This window comes from Empidonax traillii, unplaced genomic scaffold, assembly GCF_003031625.1.
Source record: "Empidonax traillii isolate 1590-97213 ecotype Southwest subspecies unplaced genomic scaffold, ASM303162v1 scaffold1038:size248295, whole genome shotgun sequence".
Classification (NCBI taxonomy): domain Eukaryota; kingdom Metazoa; phylum Chordata; class Aves; order Passeriformes; family Tyrannidae; genus Empidonax; species Empidonax traillii.
The window spans coordinates 43,989-62,329 of NW_020956231.1; the positions used below are offsets into that span (position 1 = coordinate 43,989).

At 44.0% G+C, this 18,341-nt stretch overlaps 1 protein-coding gene across 1 annotated transcript in view; it reads left to right on the forward strand.

The window, feature by feature from the left end:
* Nucleotides 1-17,477, forward strand: part of EVA1A (eva-1 homolog A, regulator of programmed cell death) — a 41,299-nt gene extending 23,822 nt beyond the window's left edge. The window contains exons 2-4 of the mRNA XM_027904313.1: nt 4,428-4,592; nt 8,267-8,437; nt 16,011-17,477. Coding sequence (XP_027760114.1) covers nt 8,365-8,437; nt 16,011-16,381 — 444 coding nt within the window. The 5' untranslated portion in view covers nt 4,428-4,592; nt 8,267-8,364 and the 3' untranslated portion in view covers nt 16,382-17,477. The remainder of the gene's footprint in view (nt 1-4,427; nt 4,593-8,266; nt 8,438-16,010) is intronic.
* The last annotated feature ends 864 nt before the right edge of the window (nt 17,478-18,341 follow it).

An 18,341-nucleotide genomic window follows, 5' to 3' on the forward strand; every position in this document is an offset into this window, starting at 1 on the left:
CTGGCCACACAAGAGAGTGCTTGTGTGAAAATCCCAGGAGAAGGAGTATCCACCAAGTACAAATAAGGATACTGTCAGCAGCACCAGCATGTGCCTTTTCACACTGCCCTGCTGGTTGCTTGTACTGACTCTGATGGATCTGCTCTGCCCATGAGAGCACAGTTGATTTTCCTTTATCCTTGTTCCTGCCGCAGGAGGGAGAGGGGAGAAGGTGCCAGGCAGTGGAGGAGAGGTTTTGTTGTGAGATTGGTACCATTAATTCATTGCAAATGGGTATTGCAGGTCTTGGTTTGGGAGCTGGTATAAATTATTGCTAACATGATGTTGATTCAGACAGATGAGCAGTGGGAGCTGGTAGCTAGGATTGCTTTTAAAGCAGACACAGAGGGATTATATAAGGACTTGAAAAACCTGTAATGTCAGAGGAATGAACCTGCTGTTCCAAAAGCTGCCTTGCAGATTTATAGCCTAGAACCAACTTCTGCAGGTGCCTTCATGGAGTGTCACAGTGATGGTGACACTTTGCTCTCCAGATCAAGTCCCAGCTGACGTGAAGTCCATGTGGTGATGCCCCAGTTGGACCCCAGGGTGGGTGGTAGAGCAGGGCTTGAGACTGGAAAATTACATTTTTGCCTGTGCTGTTCAACTGCCCAGCATGAGTCACTGTAGAATTTTATTTTTTGGATAAATACCCACATCTCAAGGCTGCCTGCTACTCTCTGAGAGACTGAAAGTCCCCAGAGGTCCCTGGAACAACTCTTCCCTTCCATATCATCCCTGCTCATTTCTCATGTGCATTTTCAGGTGCAGGGCTCCTGACTATGACGTGTGTTAACACTTTGATTGAATCCCTCTTTCTTCCCCTCTTGTCCACATACATCACTTGTTTTGCTGACTGAGTTGCTTTAACTTCTCTGCTTGATTGAATAGAGCAGGCCAAGTGCCAACTCTTTCCTGCCAGGATTTCTGCACTTAATACTGAGATAAGACTAAAATTCCAGGTGCTTTTTTTTTTTTTTTTTTTTTTTTTTTTTTTTTTTTTTTTTTTTTTTTTTTTTTTTTTTTTTTTTTTTTTTTTTTTTTTTTTTTTTTTTTTTTTTTTTTTTCTGGTGGTTTTAATAATAAATAACTTTTCCTGACATCTTGCTTCAAATCATGCCATGCTTTGTGTCAGATGCACTCCTCTCTGGAGAATTTAAGGAGGGCATTTCAAAGGAACCAGATGTTTAATCTTTCTTGTGGAGTTGGCTGCTACACAGGAGCTAACTGGAAATTGTGAGGTGTTTTACACTTGAGAAAGGCTTTCCATTTCACAGTCTTTCTAAATCAAAAGAGAGCTGTGCACTGGCTGAGCATCATATAAACCAGAAAAAGAACAGACGTGCTGCATGCCACCTCTCTGTTTACTCTTTGCAAAGATGGGCCTTTCCTGGCAAAATGTCCTCAAGATGTTTATGGAGTCCACAGAGAAAAATGATCCCTTGAAATGGAAAAGTCCAAGGTTATGTGCTGTAGACATCCTGTGTTGCACTAAGTTGCTTCCAGGGTTTTAAACTGATCTAGTTGCTGAAGTGAAGACAAGCACCTCTTAGGATTTTTGAAAGTCCCGAAGGGTGTGCTAATCATGGATGTTAAGCACATGCCTGCTTTTTGGGAATCTGTCCTCACAGTCACCTGTGTTTTAAGACACCAGATGACTACTTGATAGTCTTCTTACTTCCTCAACTAGCCCAAAGAGTTGAGAGCACAGCCCTACTCCAATAGGGTTCTGTGACAATAAATAGTCTCTATGAATTCTTCCTCCTTAATACTTGTCCATTTATACTCTTCTTTGGGATGCTGTTGATGAGTTGCCAACTGATTTAGCAATGTTTGCTTTACCTGACTCATCCCCTCGTCCTGTGGGTAGCATTTGAATGGTGGTGGCACAGATGCCAAGGTGGAAAGGTCATAGCTCAATTCCCTTAGGTGATGTTAAATGTAGAAAAGATGGTGTTGCTTTCCCCTACTTGACTCAAATGTTTAAGTGTCTGGTGCTGTCACATTTTCTAAGAAAGATTCAGACCCACCAAGCCTGTGTTGTGCCCAGGAGATGGTCATGAGTGCTGGGAGGTGAAAGATATTTATGAAAAAAAGTAAGTCTGAAACATGAAAGACTCGTCAAAACCTGCTAAAAAATTGTGTGTCCCTTTTGCTTCATTTTCTTCACTGGATGTCTATCAGTGGGGTACTGGGATGCAGTTTGGATGAAATCTGTGTAAAGGAAAACTGTCTTGTGTCTTTTAAATGCCTTTCAAGTCCTCAGTCTGATACAGCAATAGGGCACTTTACTTTTGGATGGTGCTGAGGTCTGTGCCTTCTGGCTCCCTTTGGGTGCCTCAAATTAGGCACCCAGACTACAATTCTCCCAGACTGTGGATTGCAGGATAACCTCTGTTCTACCCACCTCCTCCCCAGACTCTCTGATATTTCCCTGGCACAGGTATCCTCCTTGCTCCTGTCTAGTTCCTACCAGGGTTTGCCAATTCAGGTTTCACTGGAAACCGCTGTGCCAGCTCTTTGATATTCAGAAGCTGTGGGGTTTTTTGTCTGTTTCCTGACCTAGCATGACTCTACTAATAACGCAAGAACTTCAGCGCTGATGTCCTGGCAGCCTAAAACAGGAGGTCAGTCTGTAAATCTAGTTACAATTTTCTTTGCCTCAGCAAAGGCAGTAAGTCGAACATAATGTAAACAAGGTGGTTGGATCACTTCACCCACCAGTAGTAATGTGGTGGGTGATGCAGGCAAATTTAATGGACATGATTAAACCTCCCGTTCCAGTCTGGCAGCTGATTAGCTGCAGGGGGCAGGCAGGAATTTCCTTTCTGCTCTGGAGTTGCACTCTTTCCAAGCCCTCCTTCATAGAATCATTCATGCTTCTGCCAAGCAGCTCCGAGTGCTTTGCATTTTTAATTATACTTCTTAATGCCCCTGTGAAGAGTGGAGATGAGAGATAGTATGATCCCAAATGGAGCCATGGGGCAACCGAGGCACTTGGAGGTGGCAAGCCTGGTGCTTGGAATGAGAGAGGTTAGTGCCGTTAGACTTGGAAAGGGGAGATGAGCATCCCAGAAACCTTCACTTGTGGTTCATGTTGGTCTACTGAAATCGTCCCTGGTTCTTAACAGTCTGTGTCTTTAACACACTTAAGTCTTGGTTGTCTGGTTTTATGTATATATTAGTATATAGTCACTGACGGGGAAAATAAATCTTTCTCTTCTGGAAGTTTTAATTTATTTTTGTCTTTCATCACTCTCTTCCTCTGATTTCTGAATAGAATGGCCTGTATACGTCTCTTCTCTTTGTATGGAGAAGCACTTTGCTCTGAAATAGCCTGAGGTGTTGGCTGTGGCCGAGGCAGAGAACTGGTTCAACTCTGTAAATGACTCTGTGCTTTGTCCCTAAGGGGGAAATTCGTGAACTTACTGTGTGGGTTCACCTTCAGTGGGTGTACCTGGAGATAGATACACAAGCTTTGATTTCTTTACCTGGATGTACAGCTGAAGAACTGGCCTTGCAGCATCAAGGTGGAGAAAATACTCTTCTTAATGAGGCATGTTTTGGTCCAAAGAAGAGACCATAGATGTCCAAAAAAACTGTCACATATTAACTCATCATCTTGCCTGCATATTGCTAATGCTGTGGCTGACAAAACACAGAGAGCAGTAGGGATTAGCTGAGTCTTCACCCTGCTCAGGATGGTGGGAGTGGGCCTTTCACAGTGTACTTACAGCCCTAAAGTCCAATGGGGAACGGTGTATTTTGGATCTCAGAGGGTGGGAAGCGTTTCTTACAGGTGGGATTTTTTACTTTCGTGGTGAAGTATAATGATTTAAGCTTTATGTTTTCATGTGAACAGCATCCTCTAGAGTCTGATTTTGTGAATCTGGAGTGGACAGAAACTTTTGATATTCAGTCTTGAGCTAGCAACTTCATGGCTGGAGAGAGGCAGTGTTTCAGGCACAGCCTATAGCCCCCACTGCTATAGGGCATCCTGTCCAGCCCACTGTCATGGTAGGAATAGAGGTGTCTACCTGAAGTCCTCTGAAGCACAGGGCTGAGGCCAAAGTCTGTCTTACTAGGCATTTGTTTCAAAGATGTGTGTCTAAATAAAACATCTGAATCTGATCCTTAGCCTAGTCTCAAGGCTTAATTGTAAATAAACAATATCTTAATCACTTTATAGTTTCCAGCATTCTCTCACTGAATGTCTCTGGCCTGCACTTGGAGAGAATTCATCATAGTGGAAGATGAATTTCTGTTTGGGCTGCACACAGTGTAGTTAAGTATCAGCTGAGCCCGTAGCATAATGTGACAATTCTCGTTCTGACCTGCTGAAATAACTCACTCTAACAAACTGTGCTCTTCTTACTCCTCTCTTTCAGTTCCCAAGAAGCTTCTGCATGAAACTCAGCCAAGACCAATCAATTACCAAGGATATCAGAAGCCACATTTTCCACTGCAGCCAAGAGTGTTTGATCCCGATGTTATAGGGGACGGCGTGTTCCTTTCTGATGTCTCTCCTTCCAATATAGGACGAGCTCTCCCAGGTAACTGTGACTATTGTGATGTTGCCCCAAACCTAACTGTGTTGTGATAACTATTCCTTTCTATCTCCTCTTATCTGGATTTCTCTGTTGTGCCCAAACCCCATCCATGTCACAGCCAGGAAGGGAAGCTTTGAGGTGTGATCAGCGACAGGCTAAAGTGAACTGTGGAACTGTTCAAGAAACACTGAGTTTCCTGAAATAGCAGTCGTGATGACCATGCATGTCAAAACTCATCACAGAAATACTTTGCAGACCTGTCTAATACAGTGGCAAAAAAAAAAAACACCAAAAACAAACAAACCAAAACAGGGCAGAGACAGTAGATCTGCCTCACAGGGGATGGAGAAGTTTTCAACTGAGCTTTGAAATATGATGCTATTTTCATAAAATGCAAAGTGAAGAGATATGAACAAAGTCTCAGCTATCTATAGGGGTAGGTGAGTAGGAGGAAGACGTGGTGTATGAATAAGAGAAAAGCATAGGTGAGCATGTACTGGGTTACTCAGTGGTTTTGTTTGTTTCCCAACATCCAGTGGATGGTCTATGACACTCCCAACCTGTGCTCCCAGAGATTCAGCTCTAGGGTGGGTATGGGCAAAGCTACCTTGTCTCTGTCTACACTCCTGGCAAAGTCAATCCACAGCTTGAATAGCCAATCCACAAACAGTTAAGAACTGGCAATGACAGATTTGTCCTTTTGGAAGCCTTACTGAAATATCGCCAAGGAAAAGAATTCTGAGTTAGCCCCAAATAAATATTGTGATCCTGGAGATACTTTTAAGCAAGAAAAAAGATGTCCTGAACTCGTTTTCATTCATCTAAACATTTCACTTCCAGAAGTGACACCTTTTATTTAGTTTTCACATTGTTTATTCATTCATTTTCAAAATACGCACCACTTTTCAAACAAAGATGTCATTTTGAAATTGGAAGCTAAAAAAAATGTTTGAAAAATAACAAAGAAAATACTTGGACATTTTCCATTTTGTTTCTCTTATTAAAACTATTTGCTAAAGTCAGCCTGGTATCATGAGTAACGTCTCTTATATTTATACTGTGGTGCTGGGCAAATTACTGCTGGCTGAAATAGTTTTACTCAGCTTTGGTTTAAATTCACAGAGAAACCATTCAAGTGACTGGGAACAGCTAAGAATGGTGAAGAGAAAACCAACAGTAGTGAGCTGATTAGGCATAGACAAGTTACCCAAGCTAGCAAGGAGGAAAGGGGATGTCTTCTATTATGGTCCTGGAGTGAATTGCTGGGCCAGGGAACCACATAGTGTCACAACACAAGGCTCTTGTGAAATTTTGTGTTTTTTTTTTTTTTTTACCTCCTTCATAAGTCCAGTTATTTTCTGTCCTCCATGTCTATGCTTGTACAATCCTGCCAATGATAAAACCAGTTCTGTGGTTTTGTGGTGTTCTTTGCTGGAGTTTAGTGTGTGCAGATGAGTATTCATTTAAAAACTGGTTTGCTTGCATCTCTTCTTTAGACAAGTTAGAAGTTAAAAAAAAAAAAAAAAAGGGTTCTTCTACATCTCACTTGAGAGGAGTTATCCCTCTGTCTCTTAAAAACACTATTATTGCACATTGTGGTTTACAAGGGATGCTTCATACCCAGCAGAGGTGTCCATCTGACATATGACTATGAAATACATAAGAGATTATAACCTGGAGGTGCCCTTCATTTATTGTGAAGGGATTTTGGATTAACCAGTTCAGAGCCAGACCTCAGTAAGGAAACATCTCAGGCAAGATCAGTTATCCCCATATAAATGTGTCATTTGTGATGACCTGGGATGTTTACTTGGTTTCTAGAAGGGTGAGTTTCCCCTATGTCCCTTCTCATACCTGTCATCTCTGCACGGATGTCCTCCTCACCCTTGGATGTCTTAGATGTCTGTGTATGAGCAAGTCCATCAAGCTTTAAGTGTCTGCTACAGGGAGAGTTGAATGGCTTTCTGCTATCCCTCACCTAATAGCAGGATTTCATTGCCTACTTTTAGATGCATGGTGCTACTTGAAATGCTCTGAAGTATCCAGGTTTTAGTTTCAGTTTTTAGAATTGCAATATTTACCCTGCTTCTGTGGATTTCTTTGGAACAGTGGTAGGGAAAAGTTCAACCACTAGTACAGACAGATTTACCAGACAGGGAGAATAAAGGAAAGATTAGAATGCATGTTAGTGCCTACATCTGAATTAAAAGATTTTTTAAAACTTTGCCCTTGATCTTCTGTGTCCCACTGACTCCATTTGCACAAGTGATCCGCAGTGATCTCTCCTCTCCTAAAGCAAGAGGTTCTTGGAATATTTTACCCGTTGGGATATGAGCCACCCATGTTTAAAAACTTTGCTTGAAGGCCAGTCATTAACACCTTGGTGGCCTTTAACATGTAGCTTTCCCGAGGCCATGCAGCTATTCAGTGGCAGAGATGCAGCTGCACCCGCATTCCTTGGGGCTGATCCCTTGCAGTGACACCTGGACAACCATCCCCACTGCTTTTCCTCTGAGGCAGATAAGGAGTTGGCATCACAGCATGCACGTTCATGCACTCAGTCCCTCTCCATCCAGTATTACCTGTTCTCTTTGACGCCCCTCACTTTCTGTTGCTGCTTCCTGGCACCCACAGCAGGAAGCTGAAGGTGACGTCTCACGCTGTTGGGTTTGCAGGGAGAGGGGACAGATCAGGCAGCAAATGCACAGAGACCATCTCGCATCATGACTGCTGACAGAATGTCTTTGCATGCATCGTGCTGGTGGCATAATTGGAGATGGAACTGGCAGTTCCCTCAGTTTAATACCTGCAGATAAGTGGGAGCCCGGTGCAAGTCTCATTTTACAGAGCGATGCTTGCTTTTGTTCAGAACTAGACACCCAGGGAAGGGAGCCTGAAAATCTGTAATAACAGTAGTTAAACACTCACATGGGTGACAGAGCTGCATCCTTTGCACTGACTTTTTCCTGTGTTGAAAACAATTAGTGTTTTGTCTGCAGGAGGTGTCTGCCTGCAGATCAAGGTGTGGGGAGCCCTCAACAGCGAGCTGATAAGATCTGAAAGGGTCTCTTTGAGCCTCCTGGAATGAGCTGCCTCCTTAGCTTCAGTCTTCAACAAATAAAATCAAATCATTAACCCATGTTCACTCACCTCTCCAAAGGGGAAATGGTGTCTGGGTGAAACACAATACAAGCAGGATTCTGAAGGAAGTCATAAACCAAGGTCTGCCCTTCCCCAAAAAGGCTGGAGGGAAAGCACGTCTGTTTGCCAGGTGTGGATGGGTCACTACAGCGTGACACTGGCAGAGGGTTGCTGGCTCTGCCTGTGTTTCCCAGTCCTCCTTAGGAGCTTAGCTGAACCCACTGTTGATAAAGGCTCCTTTGATTTACATAAGAGAAAAGAATCCTGATTGTGTATTTGCTGTAGAGTAGATGGGAGTGTCTAAGTGGTGACATGAAAGAGCAGGAGATGGGGGAGAGAAGATGATGCCTGGATGCAGGCAGGATATGTGTTCAGCTGAAGCTGCTTGAGAAGGTTTAGGGCAAATCTGTGTGGTTTGCTGTTGAGCAGCTCCAGATTTCTGAGCACAGATACTGACCTGGTGGGGATAGGGCAGGGTAGGGCTGGGCCACGTTCATCGTTTCATCGTTCCTCATTCCATTTCTGTTTCAAAGCAGAGAAGAAGAAAGGGAGATCAGCCACTTTCTACCCTCTAGACAACACCCCCCTCCTGCGTCCTGTGGATGAGACACAACTGCCGGTGCTCACCAGCAGCATGGAGCCTGTGGGCGTCAGCACGGAGATGGCCCTGCTCAGCAACATCCTGGCAGCCTATGCCTTCATCACAGGTAGGTCTTGTGGCTGCCATCTCTCTGGTCTCTTGCAAGCTTTTTGTAGACCCTCATTTTGCAGTCACCTAAGGCTAAATCTGCCTCTTTGAACTGTTTATGTATTTCATTCGTTTCTCAGTAAACTCTCCCTGGAAAGACCTGACCGGGGCAGCTCTAGCAGACAGTACATATACCAGAGTTTGTTGTGCTCTGCTTTCCACTGGATTTACTCTCATCTACAGTTAAATACAGTGTAATCTTACATGTGGTATTATTCCTAATGCTTCATTTTCCTGGAGATCAAAGCCTGGCTCATTAGGGAGGCAAGCTTGTTGTCCCATAATTTGGAAAATAAGCGGCACTCAGAACATTACACTGCTTAAGAGAATTTGGCTTATCTTCAGTAGAAGTGTGAAGATGAAGTAACTTGAGAGTCTACTTAATTGAATATTTAAATTTAGTTTAGAGTAAGATTTCCTTGGATCACAGCTTATCTTTCACCCACATATATCTTTCAAGTAACAGAGGAGCAGCCTTCTAAAAAGATTCACTTTAAAACGTGAAAGAAAAGTGATAAAACCAGGGGGAATGACTTTACACTGAAAGAGAGTGGGTTTATATTAAATATTAGGAAGAAATTGTTTACTGTGAGGATGGTGAGGAACTGCCACAGGTTGCCCAGAGAGGTCATGGCTGCCCCATCCCTGGAAGTGTTTAAGGCCAGGTTGGATGGGACCCTGAGTGATCTGGTCTAGTAGAAGATGTCCCTGCCCATGGCAGGGAGGTTGGAACAAGATGAGCTTCAAGATTCCTTCCAACCCAAACCACTCTATGATTCTGTGAAATAAAGGTTGTGTGCCCTACTGAGTGCTTGGGGTCAGTACCAGTGAAAGGACAGCAGAGGCAGGTGATAGAGTGCAAATATTTCCCACAGCATGGAGGTACCTTGTCAGCAGCAGGAATTGCCTACAGAGTTGAAGGAACTAACCCAAAAAATGGAGGATGGAGGAGCATTAGATGTACTAATTCAGTATATTTCAGAACAATCTCTGCTGCTTTCCCAAAAGGAAGGCCCTGGTGGCTGTGTAAATAGCCTCTCAAGGCAGTGGTCAATTTTTTCTTGGATGTCTGTGTATATTCAGCCCTGCTAATTCATTAAATACCAGTGCATTCTTGGTGCCGTGCTCTTGCTCTTGCTGAGATGCCACCATGCTGCTAGAGACAAGTGTTTGGATTTGAAATAGCTAACCTTGGCTTTGCATTTTGGAGTAGATTCTATTCACTGAGTAGATTAGTAAGAGTGTTTCTGCACATTACTTAGTGAAGTGTCATTCTAAAATGGCCATGAATGGCTATATGAAGTTCTGCTCTTCTACATATCTAGTGGTGGCATCAGGATCCATCTTTTCATGACACCTATAAGAATAGGGCAGATTAAGTGGAATTAGTAGTGTTCATGGAAGATAGCTGAATAGGGTGTATTTTTTTCTTGCATGGGTTTCTCTAAGGAAAAATTATAAAAAACAAGCTTTGAAGAAGTCTTCTGTCTTGTGCACTTCTCCCTCCCTTACCTGCAGCTGCCATTTCTTGACATGAAAATGCCTGCATTCCCAACCTTACTATAAAACAAAATGCTATTAGTATCATGTTCCCCATCTGACCAGTAATGGGCAGCAGAAGGTTGTGGGATTTATGGGCAGGGTCAGTTGGGACTATGATTCAGGGCTGCTGACAATGCCCCGTGGACTTTGCTTCCATTGACCACAGCAGAACTCTTTAACTCTGTGTTGGTTTTTTTAGGGCACAAGGCCTCAATTCATCCCATTCCCGAGGTGTCAGTCTTGGCAGGAGCCTCTAGGTTTTACTGTAGCACAAGCAACTTTAACTGTCTTGTTGCTGGGGGATTTGCCATGATGTGGTGTCCTTGTGCTGAGTTCACATTCACTGGATGTCACAAAGATAAAGTCAGACTTCATGATTTTCATTTCCAGTGCTGAGTTTAGGACCTAGTTGCTCGTGTTTTCCAGTGTATCATAGAATCATAGAATGTTTGGGGTTGGAAGGGACCTTAAAGATCATCTAGTTTCAGTGTTCTTAATGGGTTAGATGGGTTTTAGACTCAGTGATATATATGTTCAGTTTGTTATTTATTACAAAAATAATTGATGGACCTCCTCATGGATTGAAACAGCAGATGTCCTAAACCATCTTTTTCTCCTACATGTAAATTAGCCTCTGCTTTTAGCAGAAATGATGGATGTGTCATGATTTATTTTGTTGTGAACATGGAGAGGTTTAACTTATGACTTCAAAGACTAACTGTGTCACAGGGCATAAATATCATTTGCATAAAACTAGAGCACTGCAAAACCACCCCTCTTCCTATTGCAGATTTTGAGCAGCAGAACAGTTGGATTTTCTTTTGCTTTCCTGAGTTTGGGGCCCTGAAGGCAGCTCAAACCACAATGGCTGTTGATGTCCCTAGAGGATCCATTATAGTGACTGCTCAGGAGAGGCAGGATTTCAGCAGCCAGGGAGGGCTGGTTCTGGGTCACACATCCTCCCACTCCTCCCACTCAAGACCATGGCCTTGATGCCAAAGAGAAACAGTAGTTCAAGAACTGCTCTGTTTCATGACACTGAAAACATCCCTCTGGTACTCTCTGCACACTGAAAGTGCTGCATTCAGGGCTTCCCTAGGCTGGTGAGTTGGCTCAAAACAGGAGCTTGCAGAAGAAAATTGTAAATGGGCAGGGGCAACATAGAAAAATGTTTTTTCTCTTATTACAGAGGGTCGTGTATACCCTCAGACCCACTGCAGGAAAAAGAGGCTATGGGCTTGGGCTATTTCATAGGTGAAGTGAATGCTTGAAAGGATGATCTACTCTGCTACTTTTCCTGCCTCCTGGCTTTGGGGTGTCTCTTGGCCTGAGGAGAGCATCCACAAATAGTGGGATCACTTCTGTGCTCAGTGCTGTCCACATTTTCAGCACAAAATGGCAGTTCTGGGTGGGCAGCTGCAGATGAGGAGTCTGCAGGCTTGGTCACTTATACATGCAGAGTCTTGTGGTGCACAGAGGGGAGAAGTGCCAGTACTGGTGAAAGCCTCCCTGCTCATTTCCACCATCTTTTTGACTGATGTTCCCATATAAATGTTGGGAATGTTCATAGGGACAACTGAGTAGTAAAAATCACAGCACAGCAGGAAGCAAAACCTCCTTGCAGGAATCTTGATTTGCAGCTGTCATCAAGGTTAAGTATCGAAGCCAGTTAGGTGTTAGTCTTAGCACAGCTTCCAGAATCTATTTCTTCAGAAACAGGGAGAAAGTGTCAACAACATCAATAAGGAGTGAATATAGAAGCTGACCAAACAGATAGACATTATTTAGAGTTCAGTCTTACACAAGACTCAGACATACACTTGGAAAGCTGATTTTCTTTATAGAATTAGGTTTTAAACTAGATGCAATCTCTGCCTACAAACCTCAGACCTGTTATTTGTTGTGGACCTGTTCCAAAACTTGCCTGAGTGTTTGGAAAGACTTCACCAGTCTCAGTGACAGCTGGAACTGTCTTTGCAGTCACAGTCTATCAGCAGGAGCAGAACCGTCCCTCGTGCTTATATAAATATTAAACATTCAAATTGTATCAAAGCTCTTCCAGTTTCTCCTTTTTGGGCAAGGGACTTATTCCAGTTTTATTATTGCAATTAGGATGAAGTGGTTGGCGGGAAACCTCCACAAATCCCTGTTTTATTCTTCTTCCATAAGCAAAGCTTTGCTGCCAAGGTATTAACAAGGGGCTTCCAAAATACAACCCAGGGGATATCATTCCAACTTTTAGACTTCTTGACCTGAGTCTTATTAATAAGGGGCTCCTGGAGAGTTTCTTCTGTTCCACAAGGGGATTTTGGTAGCCTGTGGGGCTAACAGTAAATTCCCTAGAAGATACTGCTCCTTCTGTTTTTCTGACTATGTTTGATGCTGCACCTTTTCCTGGGGGCCCTCTGAAATTTTCCTCCCCACTGAGGTTTCAGAATGCATGAAGCCATCACAGAAAGCCAGCAGCGTTAATGCCTAGATTGTTTTTTATTTATTGAAACAATTTATTATAATAGCAATAACAACCTTGGCCTGTGGCATTTCCTGGGGAATTAATGAGAGTCTGGGCTGATGCTCCCAGCAGATTGTTAGCCCTCAGGAAATAGGCTCCGTAATTGCTTCTGGTTTGGTTGGAAAAATAAAATAAAATGTGTTTCTAATTTTTTGGCCAGTTTGAGTCTCTAGAAAATGGTGGCTTTTGTATAGAGGGTTATGTAGACTATATATCTGTCTGCATGGATTAAATTCAGGCCTGAATCAGTGACATTTTCATCAGTGCTTTCAACCAAGAAAGAGAAAGACAGGGAAGGGGAAAGGTAACCCCAGCTAAAGAAACTGATGGCAACTGAGACCTGCTAAAAGCTCTGAGCTGTCACCGACAGCAGTGGAAGAAAAAGCTACACTGGTTAAAATCTATGTGTTAATGAGTGTACACACACACACACATTCACATGAATGCATATCAGAATTATATTAATTCCTGCTACTGATGTCCACACAGTTTTAAAGAACTTTTTTTTCAAGTATAATGAGTGTTTTGAGGAGTTTCAGTGTTGATATGAGGCACCTGATCCACTTTTGAGCTTTTGGGAGACGCTTAGCATCCATTTGCTGAAGAGGGTGCCCCTCTTTGGTCTTTGCAAGTAGAACATGCCATTGGGGAGGCTCTCAAAATCACTTATGGACCGTCAAACCTCTAAATCTAGGCTATTGCTGACTTGGCGACTTCAACTGAGAAAAAGCAGAGTGAGCTCATGGTTTTTAGCTTAAGTTGCTCTTTCTGCTGTGAAAAAAAAAAAAAAAAAAAAAGAGATGCTGCTGCTGTGCAAGTGGAGTGTACGTATGATGAATGCCAAGACTGCGGTTGAACGTAAGGTTATAGCTCTGTGAGGAAGTCCAGACAGTGTCTCAGATATTGACAGAGTAGCTGTAGGAGCTCATAAATGCCACTGGAGCCCAAAGATTCAATTACAGCCATCGCACGGCATGAAGGGCTGTACGTACAAGCACGAGCGGGGGATGAAAGATGGTTACTTAAGTAGCAATCAAAGTGCATTTTCCTCATAAGCTGCATACAGTAGCATGGAAAAAGAGAGAGGGGAGGAGAAAGGAAAAGCAGGACACGGGCAAAAAAATGGGGGCACAGAAACTGCATGTGTCTGTGTCTCAGGCTCCCATCCATGCCTTTTTTATGAGCTGCTTTGAAGGAACAAGCAGTGGAACTAATGCAACCAAATCAAGCCCATGTGTGTGCAGAATGTGGTGCTCAGGAAAGTGCGCCTGGTGTCCTGTCAGCCAGGCAGAGCTGGGACAGACTGGACCCATTGCCTTCCAATATGAACACATCAATCCTGCTTGATGGCTCTTCTCACACTCCCACGCTCCAGGTGTCCCCAGAGCCCTCCTTAGGGCTACTTGCAAAAGGACCTTGGTGATTAGTGTCCTCAGTTACATTGCACATGGAGGTAAAAGTCTCTTCAGGCATGATTCTCCTTTCCCTGGAGTTTCCAAATCTCTGAAATTTAAGCCACTTCTTCACTGTTCACACAAGACCAGATGGGCAGCAGCAGCAGCAGTTTTGCTACTGCACAAATGAGGCTGAAGTTCTAATTTGAGTCCTGTCCCCTGAGTTCACAGTAGCCATGAGCTTCATTGGAGCAAGGATTTCACTTGCCAGGCTGCTGCAGGGGTCATTGGCACGTCCTTCATGCCTGCTCTGGTATCGTCTGTTTTACCTTTGGATTTTGGCTGTTTCAATTTTGTCAAAATATCTCAGTTTAAAGCCTTTGGCTTTGGTCTCACCTGGATTTCCAACTAACTACCGCTGCATTTTATAGAATGGTTTGGTTGGAATGAACCTTAAAGATCATCTAGTTTCAACCTGCGCTTCATGAGCCCACTGGCACATTCAGTTTAGTGCCCTGTTTGTTGTGTCACAGCAGAGTTTGCAGGAAGCTGGTCCACCTCTTTCTCTTTTGGGCTTACTGAAGTTGTCTGCTGCACTTTCCTCCTTTTTTTGCTCCCTCTCAGCCTGATTTTTTCCCCATGTCATCCATGTCAACCATCAGTTTAATGTTTTATTAACCAGTTTTCAGACTATCTTGACATCTTCCTCCACCTTGGCTTGTCAGTCACCTTTGAGATTCATTTGAGAGAGAAGTGAAGAGCACAAAGGTGTTTTGTCTCTGTAACTGTTCTATGAGCACATCCAGGCACCGAACTACACACTGCCTTGAACAGTGCACGAAACAGTGTTTGGGTTCTGACCGCAAAATTAGAGAATAATTTAGGTTGGAAGAGGCCTCTGTGAGTCTTCCAGTCCAACCTCCTGCTCAGAACACGACTAACTTCAGATTTAGAGCCAGCTTTGAAATTAGAGCAGGGGTTTGTCCTGTTGATTTTTGAACATCTTCAAATAGTTTCCAGTTCACCTTCTGCAAACTTTGCTCTAAGGAGACCAGCTGGAAAGGGCAGCTTTTAAAAACACAGTGGGGGGAAGTAAAAGTAGAGTCTTTTAGCCAAAGAGATCTTTCAAGGCCAAATGTCAGGCTCTCAGCTGGTGGGAGCTGTTACAGATCCATCACTCAGTTCAAGGGAATAAGACTCATCTGAGGAACTGATTCCATCCTTCAATGCAGGACACCCAACAGACACTGCAGGATAGAACTGGCCTTGGCACTTCTGCTGGGTTCACCTTTACCCATTTAGTGTGCCTATAAAAAATGTGATTCAGCCCAGGGGAATTGCAGTTACAACATTTATTATAATTACACTTCCAAGTAGTCCCATGGAAAAAAAAAAAGAAAAGAATGTGGTAAATAAATAAGATGGCCTAGTTTGAAAGGCACTGTGGATCCTTTGGAGTCCTGTTATATCACCTCAGAAATGTGGCTATGCAGCATTCATCCTGTTAGTGCACTGACTCCAGCTATGCCTGTGGAGCACAGGTATACATTTTGGTGGTCTGGGCAGGAAGCCAGCACATTTGCCTTAGATAAGCAAATGAAACCTATGAATAAATAATATGCATTTTTTCCGTGCTGCCAAGCCTCCCACTTCAGCTGGGCCACAGCACAGAGAGCATATAAAGTTTTGTAATCATCTTTATGCCTGTTATGAAGATAGTGGACGTGACAGCAAGATGCACTTACCTGCTGCTGGGTGTGTAGCATGCTGGCAAAAACCCCATGAAAAATAGCTTTTAATTCCGTGGGGTGCTCTTTTGCCTTCCAGACAACTCCAAGACATGGCTACAGCAAAACCCACATTCTGCATGTGGGCAAATGCCTTGGCAGCAAATCCACCTTTTAAATTCTCCTTCCTAATTCCCTCGGGGGGAGGAGGCAAAGGGAGGCATGGACGTAAAAGCAGTCACTGGAAACTCTGCCCCTCCAGAGACCGTGCGTGGTGTGTGCTTGGAGAGGGAGAGGCTGTGTGTGTTCTGTTCTTTTGAGAGTTGTTCTTGACCACCATTTCCTTTCTCCTGCCAGAAAACCCTGAGCGGGCTGCTCTGTATTTTGTCTCCGGAGTGTGCATTGGACTTGTCCTGACCCTGCTGGCCCTGGTGCTCAGGGTGTCCTGCCGGACGGACTGCAAAAGCTCCTCCTCCAAAAAGCCTCCTCGGGAGCGGGAGAGCGACAGCGACAGCAGTGACAGCGACGACGATTCGGACACCACCTCGGACCTGTCCGCCCGCAGGCACCGCAGGTTCGAGAGGACTTTGAATATGAACGTCTTCACTTCGGCGGAGGAGCTGGAGCGGGCGCAGAGGCTGGAGGAGCGGGAGCGCATCATCCGGGAGATCTGGATGAACGGCCAGCCTGACATCCCAGGGACCAGGAGCCTCAACCGCTACTACTGAAGTGATTGGGAGTCCAGCCGTCCTGCCCTGCACCCTGGGGCTGCTCCACACGTGATAGAGGAGAGGGGGGGAAGGAATATTATGTGGGTGTCTCCCTTTTTCCTATCGGGTGTGCCACCTGGAGCGGTGTGGATGGACAGCAATAAAGCTTTCCCCATCTCCTTCTCCGTTACATGTTGCTATCACCCCTTTTCACGGACACTTTCTGGTTTCAATAGAGGTGGTTGCCAACTTCATTTCTTAGTAGCAGGCAGGAAGGTGACAATTACAGTCCTCCCACACGGGATATGGTGTTTGGCACGCTGCAATACGAGCGCTCCTCTCTTGGCTGAGGAGAGAAGTCTCCCAGGAGTTGGTTTTCATTAAGGATTTTTTTGGTTTCCCTTTCCTGAGGACTGTGGGAGCATTGTGAACAAAATGACAAATCTGGAAAGATGATTCGAGGAGGGAGGGGGAAGTGCATCCTGACGGATTGTCTTGTGACTTCAGAAGCCATGAGATTAACCTGATTAAAACCCAACAGCAATTTTGACTTGTTAAGAACTGGGGGATGGGGGGGAGGGGGATTCTTCCATCGTGAAATCATCTCGGTGCTTGGATGTTCGCCATAGTGTATTCAGTTATTTATGGCTGTCTTTTCATCTTCCTTTTCAATGGGAACATTTAGGTTTTTTACTGACACCTCAGGGATAAAATCCTATTATTTTTTTGAGTCTGTTCTCCCTGCTGGTCCCTGCCAAACACAACCCAACCCACCTCCAACAGTGAAATTATGGTAATATAAGAGATGTGTCAGTGACTGGTGAGAAGTTAACAACCTCAAAGAGGTTGAAAAAGGTTTTCTTTTTGTTTTGTTTTAAATATATATATATTTGAAGATGCTGCACAGCAATGTGCCTTATTCTTTTTGTTGTTGTTGTTGTTGTTGAACTACAGTTTTCCTATGGATAGCAATGCACAATGTTTTATATATTTTATTAAAAAAAAATTAAAAAAATAAAATGTCTGTCTTTACCAGAGGAAAAATCAAGACGGAAGAAGTCACATATGACAACAAAATGGGTAATAAATGCTAAATAAACTCTGGTTTGCTTCAGTGGGTTTGAATTTGGATCCTCAGTTTCAGCACAAGTGTTGCTTGAGGGAGAAGCTTGGGAATAGTAGCAAGCAATAAAGCCTGGGAATAGTAGCAAGCAATAAAGCCTGATGTTTTCTGCAAGCTGGAAACTGAAGGCACTTTTTTCCTTTGGCTGCAGCCCATCAGTCCACTTCTGTGGTTCACGTGGGGCAGGAGCAGCTGAGCAGTGTGGTGGTTCTCAAGGGGCCACCCCAAAGCCTACTTATCCCCAAGACTCAAATCATACCTGGGCCAGAAACAAATGCTAAATGAACAAAAAAACGCCCTCATATTCAAGAAAAGGTGCAATGTTTTAGTGCTTTCTCAGTTGTCCCGTGGAGCATTCCATGTGATATCACCACCCTGCTCACTCACAAGCACCAGTTCACATCACTCCAGAAAAACTTGCTGTTTTTCACACCTGTGTGACACTGCTGTTGCGTGCATGGCTTTTGGTTTGCTCCTCTCTCATTTAGGCATTTTAAGGGTTATATATATAACATATATATATTAAGGGTTCACCAAATGCTGACAATGCAAATAAATACCAAAAGCTCTGACTACCCACAGCTTTTCCTGAGTGTTAAAGAGAGATCTGACCACAAGATGACTGAGGATGTTTGAGTTGGGCTATAAGGGTTCAGGTACTGCGACAAACAACTGCATGGTGGGACTGATCCCTGGCACCAGGGGCCTTTTTAGCACTCTTTGGGATCACCATGGGGCTCTTTCCCTGGCTGAGGAAAGCTGCATCTGGTGGTACTGGTAATGTCAGAGGTCAGGCTGGCAGGTGAGAGGTGGCTTCACTTGGGAAGGCAATTCTAGCACTGCAGGGCAATTCCT